Consider the following 12,300-nt stretch of genomic DNA (forward strand, 5'->3'; position numbering starts at 1 on the left):
TGAAACACAATAGGGTATTGAAAGCATGCCTTCAATTACAGAACATTCCTTGGAGTTTGGAAGGGAGGGGAGACTGTTAAAGTTACAGATTTTTGAGTAAAACACAGTTCCTCTTGGGAGGCAGTGCATGTCTACATTCCCACTGCTTTCTCAGAGCAGAACAGGAAACCCCTCTATGCCAGACAGGGCATCTGTGAGGGCGGGGCTCCCAGATGGCTGGTTCCACCTTCTAGCGCTCCCCCAGGCTTGCGTGCGTGAAGTGGGAAATGTGGGGGCTCTTGGCCCACTGCTGCAATTCCTCCTCACTTGGGGTCCTCTGCCTTGATGTGTTCTGTCTCCCCTCTGCCACTCTATTTCTTGACCACCCCTTTCTGGCCTCCATCCTTTGAAAGCAAGAACTTCTCAATGCAAGTGGGGAGTGGCTCCGGAACAGATGACAGGGAGGTTGTAGGATCCCCAATCCCTCTTGAGCTGAGAAAGCAGTTGGCCAGACATGCCGCAGGCAGGATGTACTTGGAGGCAGGAGGCTGGGCCAGATGACTCAGTGAGAAGAAGCCAGATTCAGGACTATTTTCCAGAATCTACTTCTACTACAGCTCTGCCTCTAAACCTCCTTCTCCACTTTTGCTCAGCAGATATGTTAACAAATTCCTATAGGCCTGGCTTATGTCTCACTAACTCTTCCACAGAGGTCTCCTGGGCCTCCTTACATGGCCTTGTCTCCTCCTTGCTAGAAGGCTCATCCCTTTGCCCAATCCCATGTCTGAATGAGCACTAACAGATCGGAAGTCTTTGGAAGCGTTCCCTAAAACCTTTCCCCCCTTTTCAAGTCATCAAAACAGATTTCTCTGCCTTTCCCTTCAAAAGCTGTCCCAGAGTATTTTATACTAAGAAGGTTACATAGCCATACATTGATTAGGGATACGCCTGGATTTTTAATGGCCCAAGAAAACAGGATTTAGAACATGTTCTTCCAAATAGAAAGATCCCACAGATAATTGTAGAAATAAGCCACAGGGGGCGCCTGTGTGGCTCAGTCTTGTGTTCGGCTCAGGTTATGATCTCACTGATCATGAGTTCAAGCCCTGCATCGGGCTCTGCACTCCAGATGGAGCCTGCTTGGGATTCTTTCTCTCTCCCTCTCTCTCTGTCCTTCCTCTGCTCATGCTCTCACAGCCTCAAAATAAATAAAGTAAAAAATAAAAAGCTACAAACCTTCCAGCAGCCTTTTGCGGGGTGGGGGGTGGGGGGGCTTGCTAGCTTTGAATTACACAGTTTTTATGAATGGACTCATCAGAAAATGAATGTGAGGCCCAGCACAATATCTTACTTGTTTCTGCATCCTCAGTGCCTAGCCCAGGGCTCAGCATGCAGCAGGAGCCCAAAATATACCAGTTGAATGATGAGACCCAGCCTCCTCCATCCTAGATCTTTTTTCTTTTTTCTCTTTTAATATGACCTGCCTCTCCTGGCATTTAATATTGGCTATGATGAAATCCCTGCCTGACTATTTTAGAATGTTCCATTATGTTCAAATTGTATTATAAAGTACGCAGAAGAGAAAGATCATAGTCGGCTCTAAGATAAAAGAAGCAATTTTGTAGGAAAAAAAATTAAAGTTAAAAAAAACCATGAAATAAATTCCAGGACCTAGCTAACAAAGAATTTACTGGTAGAGCAATATTGATAAAAGACCAAATAGGAAAAGACTCAGCAGCTGGTTCATTAGAATAACCTTTCCCCCAGTTCAGGGGAAGGACAATTACAGGCGACAGAATGTAGTATGGAGTTGTCCTGCCTGGGGGTCTATACTAAGCTTCAGTGAAAAAGACAACAAATATGGAAAGGCTTCTCTATTCTTAGATAAAAGAGGGTGAGGTGGCAGGGCTAAGACATCAATCGATGTTTTTGCCCTGAAAAGAAAAAGGGTAATGCATTTCCTTGGGACATGGAGCAAGGATTCTAGGGCATGAGCTGAAAGGGCAGGAGGATTATGGAGGAGAGGGACCACCCCATCGGAGACATCTACGTCACTTACTAAAACGATTTCTCAGCACTAACTTACTCACTGGGAAGAGCAATACAATGTGAATGAGTGAGTTCAGGAAAGAACTAAGAAGAAAGAGACCACCCCAACACACCCCTTCGATCTTAGCTGAATTCCACTGGACTGACCCTGTCCTGCCTATGGCAGGTGAAATGGGAGCCATCACCTCTCATGACTTCTTCCGGTCACTTTCTCTGAGTCACAGATCTAAACAGAAATAGGTAGCTGTGTGTGTAGGTCAAGAAAGCAATTTTGTTTGGGACACGTGGATGCAGTTTAGTGGGAGGGAAGCAGAATTTTCCTGAAGTTTAATTTTCACAAGCCTCCAAAATGATATATTCCTGGTGGAGAAAGAGATACGTTTGACACTGGGGACATCTGCAATAAATAAAATCATCTACAGAACTAAACCCTGACCTTTTTAGCATCTTTGGATTTCTGCGAAGTCTTTGGGGACCAGGACTTTGCTAGCGATGCATCAAGTGTGCTTGGGTTCACTCGCAGGTGGAGAGACCTGAAGGGCTCCCACAAAGTCTCTAGTCCCCAGAATAGCCCTTTATCTAGTTGACAGGCCGAAATCCCAAGCTCTCTCATTACAAATCCTTCTTTGGTGTTTAGTCTTTGTTGTTAAAATTCAAAGGAGACTCGCAAGGCCTTGTGAACAGGTGTATCTTAGTGTGCACACAGTTGTTCGATTTGTCTTCGGAGGAAGGTGCAGGTGCCAACAACCTTCCCAACTTCCTGAAGGACTAGTAACCCCCCAGCCCTGTAATGATGGGAGTAATGGTTTGGGAGTCCTCATGCCAGAATTGATTCTATGCTCCCACACGGATATAGGCTCTGTCTACGATGAAAATTTCAATAGAACAAAATATCTTTTCCTTGAAATCAGTTGTGGTTAACGATGGTATGAGAAAGATATTTAGGTTCCTGCTGGACATAATTCAGGATTTGGGAAACTGTCATTATTTCTTTTAATTGTTAGCTCAGAAGAGCATTTGTTTTTGTTTTTAAAAACATATCTAAAAGGTCCTGAAGGATAGAAATATCTTTTGTTTTTTCTGATTCTCTTTCACAGGCACACATTTCACACATGCAATTACTCTGTACACAGAATGAATAAAAGGATGAATGAAGGAATACACAGGTATGTTGACAGCCCGAGAGCTTCTCTCATTTCCTGACACCTATAACACATCACTGCCTTATAATAGTTCCTCATTTATTTGAAACGATAATGTATAATTGGAAGTACTGATGGATAGGTATTGCACTCATGTTGTTTTCTACTTTCTGTGGTGTGTGACCAATAGGTGTATAAAACTTTTCGGCCAAAAGAAACATCTACTCTGACCCTCTTAATGTAGAGGTGTGGAAGCTGAAGTTCACAGAGAACAGGTGATTTGCCCAAGGCCCCAAGGGTGCCCAGCAGCTGCCCTGGAGACAGAGGCTGAGACCCAGGCCTCCAGACTCCCAGCCTCATCTCTTTTTTTGGTTCATTTCTCTCTCTGACAGCTGTGCTCACATTAGAATCTCAGTGAAGCCTTATTTACTAACACCTGCACACAGGTCAGACGTTGGCATGCTACGCCCCTGCTCTCATTCAGTAAAATATCCGCACAGCGCTCTACTGACAGAATGTGGCCAGGTAGAGATGACATGGAAAGCAACTTGCAATTCTTTTGGGGCCATGACTCTCAAAATACAAGTTTGAGGATGGGCTTTCGCATCTGATCTGACAGTTTGATTTCTACAGGTGTAAACCCATTACTGACTCACGATGAATCACAGCAAGCCAAGGGATGGGTTTCCTGGTTTGGCCTGACTCCAGGGAACAAATGCAGTACTCTGAGCTGGCTCCCAGAATGCTATCTCAACATCAAATGGCAGATTTTCTCTTATTGGGTTTGATAAATTTAATACACCCTGCATTTCATATACGAAGTCCTTTGGGGAAATAAACAGTACCTGTAGCTTGTCTCCTACCACAGACAATGAAAAAGCCATTTCTTCTTGTCAAATGTGCAGTGGAATCGTCCATGTGTTCACAGTAGGAGGGCCACTGCACACAGGGAAACATGAAGGTGCTGGAAAGCTCTGCAGTTTTAGAGACTGCATGTGCTTAATCATTTCCTACTACTTAAGTAAGAATGGACCTGAGTTTTTTGAACTGGAAGAGACCTTAGGGAACATCCTTGTTCACTCCTTCACTTCAGAGATGTGGTAAATAAGAAATGAAGTGACTTGCTCCAGATCAAATAGCTGAAGACGCCAGGCCTGGGATACGGGGGCTCCTGGGTCTCTCCAGTCTAGTACATGAAGAAACTGGCCAGCTCTCCTCTCTAAAGCTGGCAACTCAGAATATCTGGGTTTCACACAGCTTGCTTTCAAGCAGAGTCAGGAATACATAAGAAGATACAACCAGAAAGGGGAAAGCTGGATGGGAAGACGGGCAGGAAAAGAAGAGGAGGTGACCAAGCCAACCTATGCTCTTGTCCTACTACAATTAATCCGTTTTATGGGTAGCTAGCTTGAAAGATAGGATAGCTAAGGAAGGTGGCCAGGAAAATAGTAAGGATTAACAGAATCTTCACTAGCCATTGTTTAAAAAAATGGAATCACATAGTTTATTCTCTTGACTCCACCTTCTACAGTATTTGTGCCTCTGCTGAGACGAGGAAGCCCTGTCAAGAAAATCTATTTGGGTTTTGGTGTGGGTCATTCACTCTCTTCTCTCACAGTACATGGGCCTTAGTTGGTGACATAAAAACAGAAACTCTATTTCCAATAAGAAAAAACAGAATATTGCATGTTGGAATTCATCTTTACGCTTCAGGATGTGATAGAGCTTGATGGTACACAACCAGGTCTGTGGAATGTCTCTACTAACCACTCCTACATTTGATAGAGACTCACCTGGGAGAGAAATAAGGATCTCAGAAACTCCTGCTTCTGCCCAAGAAAGTTAAAGCCAACATGGTCTAAGAAACAGTTCCCTAAACAACTTGATTTTAAGTTCCCTCTAAGTATCTATACATATGTATGCAAATGCATAGAAAAATTTCTGAAAGGATTCATAAGGAATACTTTGGAAAAGGGGAATGGAGTCAGCACGTTTGTACGGAGGTAGACTTCGCTCTGTATTTCTGTACTGGGTATTTTATAATGGATAAGCATTCATGCACTTCGTGTTTAATTTTCAAAAAATTAAAAGAAATGGAAGAAATTTTACTTAAAAAATTTGTTTCTGGTTACCACATTGATCGCTTATGGAAAGAATGCTGGTCTAGGACTCAGTTTACCTGCTAAAACCTGCCTGTGGCATTGAACCTGAAAGGTTCTCTGTTAATCTGTAAAATGAGGTAGTTGGATTAGATCATCTCCTTGATTCCATGATTCATCTTGGGTTAATGAGAAGAAAATCAATCTGAATTAGAAAAAGTCTAAATTAAGTTGTACTAAGCAGACATTTCACTTTTTACCATTTAGGTAAATTAAAAGTGTCTCCAAGTCATTCTTGACATTCTGGTCATGACTGTAGAAGCCTCCCTTGCAGACTAGAAGAGCCAGGAGAGAACCCTGAGAGCACTGTGATGTGGGGTTAGAGCTAAAATGGTTTGTTGTGTTTCTCTCATTTTATCAAGCTAAAATGAATTCCACGCTTTCCTTTTGTATTTGCTTTTTTTGTTTGTTTGTTTAGTTTTAGTTTTTTGTTTTTTTTTTTTTTTTTAAGGTAATTCTCCCTTGTTGAATGAAAGAACAGCTAGGGTGGGGTAACCTTTTGCTCTCACTTTCTGAGTGTGGGTTGAGATGGAAAGCTATTATAATAGAGGTCTTCCAGGTTCCAAGGCACAACAGAAAGACTACAGAAGGCAGTTTAATCAGCCCATATTCTAAAATGCAGCAAATAATGACTAGAAAAGCTTGTTAGAGACCTTTGTCATTCCCATTTCAGGGAATATTCTAACTTATCAGACTTGCTGTGGGAGAACTGTTAAATCTTTCTGGATTTAGTCATGCTAGTGTCCTGCTCAGGAAAGGGAAGCCCAGCTGCGTGGCCTTAGAAGTATTCAAGAATGAGACCACGCTTTTGCCTCAGAGCTTAGGGTGGAGTTCAGGGGGAAGCCTGTGCCAGGAAGTCAGTTTGAGGAAGCAGACACCTAGGAGAGTCTCAGACACCTGAAAGGACATGCCTGCTTAGGGTAGCGAAGGTGTCTGCTTACTGAGCACACAACTACCTCCATTGAGCACAAAGTACCCAATGGATGCTGTTAAAAGAACACCCCAAAATCTCTCGGTCAGCTTTTGTTCTTCTAGGGTGGTCCAACACCACCTGCCTCTGGAGCATTGCTTATATTTTCCTAACAGACTGACGAACTGTTTGATAGTATGGAAATAAACTTTAATTTGTCCCTTTCTGTATAATTCCAAATTAAAGTGGATTTCTATTGTTCCGCTAACTACAAAACACGCCTAGTCAAATACCCTCATAGTTTTTTGTATGTTTCTTTTTTAATATGGCACTTTCTTCTTATCACAGCTTTTGCACTTATTACATAAGATGGTATAATCATAGTAATTCCTGTACTTATTATCTCAGGCACAAGTGTGGAATTAATGTGATTTTTAACATTAATTTAAAGTAAATTTACTGTGCATTTGTATTTGATCTTGAGTTTGAAATGAGCTTCTACTTATGCAAGCAGCAAGACGAATGCCTAGATTTTAGTAAAAATAATAGTAAAAAAACCTAATGTAAAGTAGATGGGAATTTAATCTCTTCGATTTAAAATCTCTTAGCTTGAATCCCTCATTAGAAGGGCTTCATAAAAACAAGCTGTAAACATTCTCAATAATTAAGCATAAATATATGATCTATGATAAAGCTTGGCCCTTAAGCCATATATGCTTAAATATACAAAATTATACTTGTACTCGATTCCCTCTTGTTATTTTATTAGCTCCATCCTCCAGTGAAATGCATTTGTGTGTGTAATTATCTTGCTCCTATGCCTCCACCATGGACCATATTAAAAAATGTTTCTTCCCATAAACTGTGAAGTATTCATTGATAAGCCACAGGGAACTTACACTATAACATGTCCTTACCAATTAATGCTGTTGACTTGGTTTATGAGGATTGAATTATTCATCAGAATCTTTTTATATTATGTTCCTGCAAGCTAAGACTTAGAGCACCAACAGGGTGAAGAAAACAGAATGATCTTACTTAAAAAACAGTCACCTCAATTGGACCCCTGTACTTTCCACACTCCATAATGATGATTTGCTCTTAAGTCCCACTGTGTATGAACATGGAGGGGTGCTCATGAACACCCCCAAAAAGTCCAAATTAAGCTGATGTTTTGTGAGGTAGGGAAAAACATTGCTTTGGGAGTCAGTGTGGGTTTTAGTTGATTCTACTTTTGTCACTATCTAGAATTGTGACCTTCGGCAAGACCCTTGACCTTTCTGGGATGGTTTCTATAAATTCTAAAATGAGGGCTTGGCTTAGTGGAGTGTTAAGACTTCTTTCATTATAAAATATCATTACAAATCTGCAGTATTTGTTTAGAAAGTACAGAGACAACAGCTGGTCTATTTTTATGCATGCTAGAAATAATCACACAAAGTGAAAAAAAAATATGACTTGAAACATTCAGGAAATACTGTGTAATCTTCTTCCCCCACCCTCCAAAGCCCTTTGGTTATATCAGGTTTGGTATATGAAATTTTGATCACTTAAAACATGGCAGTTTGTGATCAGAACAAGCATCTGCCAGATATGAATGAGCTGGAAGGACCATCTCACCTCACGTATGCTAAGACAATGGCTGGTGTCTGGTACAACGTAGGAATTTTTGATCACTACTCACTTGGGATGTCTTTCAACTAAATAGTCATTTAGGTAATATTTTTAATATTTTTCTTTACTTTGTATTAGAAGTAGAGTTAGCTATAATTAAAATATTTTGTATCACGTCTTAATTATAGCAAAATTTCATAGAGCAGTCCTCAAACAGCGGTTGTAGTCAGTGGTTCTGACTACAACCAAATACTTCATAGTTCTTCCCTCTCCTTTCTGTCTTCTGTCTATACAGGAAGGGGTGGTGGTTATTTTAGCACTGGCTCACGGACTACTCCTATCTCTAGTGGTTGGCTTTCAATCATCTTCAGGAAATCTGCTTTCTTTTTATTTAAGAATGACAGGGTTAATTGGAAGTAAGCCCAGCCTTCACAAGTTTTCTTCTCTTTAGCAAGTTCCTTAGTTCCTTCCATTCTCGATGCTAAGTTAGCAGGATGGTTATAAAGGGGTTGATTTAAAGGTGACTGAAGACAGATGCTGAAGGGGAGGGTTTTCATACTTTTCAAGGAGCACAATTTAGGATCTTAGAAGAAAGCTTAGGTCCTCCTCTGAGATTGAGGTGAGTTAACACACAGCCTTCAAATTACCAAGAGGGGAGAGGAGGGGCATTTGGGACTGTGTGTGACGGTGTGTGTACATGTGTAGAGAGGAGCAGAACTGAGGGCTGACTAGCTCTCTCTAACTGCATTTTGTCCCCATGGCTAGTGGAAGGAGCTGGCTTGTGCTCTGTCCAGAAAAAGACAAATAAAATACAAATTTGGCTGACAAGGAAGATGTAAATTTCAACTGAAGAGAAAAAGAGGGGGTGGAAGGAAGCTGAGAATAATGAAGGCAAAGAAAGTACTGTTTTTGTCTTTTTGAGAAAACGTTTGGTTTCCTTGGGTAAGGGGAATTATGTAAATGTGAACAGTGGTAACAGCATAATCCCACCGGAGCATATTTTATGTCACAGTGAAATATATGTCTGAGAGCTGTCCAATGAGTAACTGTCATTTTTTTAAAAGCTATCCTCCATACAAAGAAAACAGGTACTGGCAAAATATCGTCCTCTCAAATGTACTGACTCCATATAGAACTGAATTGAAACAACCTGAATTGAAACACAAGAATGTAATTCAGATATAACTCAACAGATTTGAAGATTTCAAGGTTATAAATTGTTATTTTCAAACAAGGACCATTTAGTAAAATGCAACCCTAGGAAATAATAGCTGGTGCTGGACTTTACATCCCACGCCACCATGTACATATGCATATATATAGGCTGAAGACACAGAATGTTCTATGTGATTTGTCATTTCACTTTTAACAAAGTGCTAAATCAGAACGGAATTACATTTTTCATACAATACTTAATGCGACTATATTAAACATTTAGTCACCTTTAATATAATTATTTAAGAGCCTAGTAGATGAAACTGTATTTCACAGAAACAAGGATAAGTTGAGATCGAGACACAAATATGTGCTCTGAAGTCACTGGGAAGCACTTGCTCACCATAATAAAGATGGCCAAAGGTTTCCGACCTAATTAAAAATAAGGAGTCATATAAGAAATGGCTTTATTAGAAAAAATGTAGTGTACACGTGGCTAAATTTTATCATTGATATACCTGTTGGCTATTTTATAATTAAAATCTGATATAGGGTTTAAACTTCTTTAGAAGTTAGTGGCATTTCTTCCTATTCTGATATGTGACTTCGGTAAGGTATGTGATAGATACCCTTTATTTCTTCCCATAATTACAATTAATCAATCAGTAGTTTAGCACTGGCACAGAACATAGAGGGCATTATTTAGGTAGTGCTTTATGTGTAAAATATCCACACTTCCAACCCCAGAACCAGGCACGGGTATGCCATTTAGAGTCTTTAAGCCCCCTATTATCACTCAAGTCCCACATTATTGTTACCTAGTAGTCATGAAATGAATATGATCATCTGTAACCTGACAAAACCTCTGAGTGAAGCTTCTCTCTTCTCCTTTTTTTTTCCTGTTAGGTGTGCAACTCCAAGCAAATGTGCAGTATGCCGTATGATTTGCAGTCCCTTTTCAAACTCCTTCAAGTCTGTGCTATTAAACTGAGACAACCACATCAAGATAGAGTCTGTCATAGGATTCCCTGAAGCACAGAATGAGGAGGAGACTGAGCAAACACGACCCGGGAAGGCACCAGTTGAACCAAGACAACTCTGTAAGACAAAAACACACAGTTGTAAGCATTCACACATCACCAGCAGAACGGCACCTGTATGCCGGGAGCAATCGCTGTGCATTATTCCAAAGCAGTTACACTAAATGCATCATGGAAGGACTGGAAACCAGTGTTCAATAAACGGCGATCTGGAGTCTGGGTGATACATATGATGTATTATACCGCTTTCATGTGGAACATTTTAAATCAATATTATTAATAACTTTTCATCAGTTTAACTCACCTTGACCTTGTGGCAAAAAAAAAAAATCCATTTCTTCAAAGAAAAAATAATCAATCACCTTTAAATGTTCGTTTGCTATTTTTTAATGCTATCACTATCACTCTCATCTCTGTTTAGAAATATCTGATGGGTTAAAGATAAGAAAATGACCTGAATTTTGAGATAACTTTTTTAGATTTCCTTGGACAGAAAAATCTAGTTCTCAGCAAGTAGTAATGATTGTAAAACAGGTTAGAAAATGTATGAAAAAAATAAAGTAAAATCTAACAAATTAATCCTAATTCTACCCTCAGAAAAACTACTGTGAATATTTTGGTTTGTTTCTTTCTGTTCTTTTCTCCCCCCTACCAGCATAAATGATGCCCATTATCTGAAAACCTACAGGAATCCTCTAAACAGGTGAGTCTGCCATTACTTGCTTTAATGGTATCAAGAACATCCTTCTTCAAAAATGCTCGCTCGTGAATTCAGGGCTTGCCTACAGGCCAGTCCCAGCCTTGTGCTAACAAGACACACCCACTCGCTGTGGCTGCCCATGGCTGCCTCCTCCAGCTCCCGTGGCCCTTGAGCTGTGCATCCATTTGGCTTCCTTCTACCCAACCCTCCTTGGCAGGCAATCCTGAGGCTCTGGGAGCACAAGTGAGTGGCTCCCTGGCATGAAGAGGCTGGGTTGGTGGTGGTGGGGATAACTTCCCTAGTTTAATATCTATTTAGCAATTTCAATGAAAACAACAACAACAACAACAACAACAACAAATGAAGGGAAAAAGCTCCCTGGTACATTTTTTTCCTTTGGGCACTGCTATAGGTTTATATTTTCCTTTTGTACTTCTACAGAATACTAATACTGCCTTAATCTTCAAAAATCATCCTAAAGATTTCTACACTGCTGCTTTCAATCAATCCATAATTCATATGGCTAAAAGAGCAATTTATGCTCAGGAATGGAAATCAGAAAACCAAGTGGTAAGAAAAGGTGCTGAAATACTTTTTTTTCTGTAATATGCTTACAAAAGCAGGCTCCCCACCTCTCAATTTTTACATTTTAAAAGTCAGACATGCTATTCTATAGCATACAACAAAGACATATATTTCAATGGTATTTCTATGCAAAGCTGTTTCTGTGCTTTACTTGGATTGAGTATAATCTAAACACCCAGGAAGGCTGTGACCCCTGGAATCTTGTCTTTATTCCAATATCCCCTGAAATGACACACCAGCATTTTCAGCTTTTATATTAACCATGTAGCTTCTGGATTTCTGATGATAATTTTAACAGGCAAAAAGAAGCAGTTAAAAAAAAATAAGAGAAAAAGCAGTAAAATAGAACAGCATACTGTTTATATTAAAAGTGAACATTCTGGGGACGCCTGGGTGGCTCAGTCGGTTCCGACTTCTGCTCAGGTCATGACCTTACGGCTTGCGAGTTTGAGCTCAGAGCCTGGAGCCTGCTTCATATTCTGGGTCTCCCTCTCTCTCTCTGCCCCTCTCCCGCTCATGCTGTCTGTCTCTGTCTCTCAAAAATAAACATTAAAAAAAAATTTTTTTTAAGTGAACATTCTGACTTTTAAGCAACAGCTAAAAAAAAGTATGGTACTTGACAAAGTAGTCTACAACAATGACATTTTCTAAATCTTAAGAGACTGTATTTTATGGGGAGCTAGAGTAACACACATATAGCAACAACCAACTTGTCCTTGCTTTCCTCAAACCTAGAAATTTATCGAATATTGCGAAAGCAGACCTTTTATTTCATCAGAGTTGTAAATTATTCCTTCTCCCTGGGTTCAGATGAAATCTATAAAAATGCCTCATAACTGCTGTTTAGTGTTATGGTTTACAGTTGGTTTTTACTACTGTGCCTTCCTCTGAAAAGTTAAGTCCACCTTTTAGTTAAGTTCACTTGGCTCAACCAACTACAAGTGTTCTTTGAAATTACTTGCCATTT

At 40.2% G+C, this 12,300-nt stretch overlaps 1 protein-coding gene across 1 annotated transcript in view; it reads right to left on the reverse strand.

The window, feature by feature from the left end:
* Positions 1-1,233: 1,233 nt before the first annotated feature.
* SLC49A4 (solute carrier family 49 member 4) overlaps positions 1,234-12,300 on the reverse strand; it is an 86,037-nt gene continuing 74,970 nt past the window's right edge. Inside the window, exon 9 of the mRNA XM_030330541.1 lies at positions 1,234-10,106. Coding sequence (XP_030186401.1) covers positions 9,991-10,106 — 116 coding nt within the window. The 3' untranslated portion in view covers positions 1,234-9,990. The remainder of the gene's footprint in view (positions 10,107-12,300) is intronic.

This window comes from Lynx canadensis, chromosome C2 (genome assembly GCF_007474595.2).
Source record: "Lynx canadensis isolate LIC74 chromosome C2, mLynCan4.pri.v2, whole genome shotgun sequence".
In the NCBI taxonomy this organism is placed as follows: Eukaryota; Metazoa; Chordata; class Mammalia; order Carnivora; family Felidae; genus Lynx; species Lynx canadensis.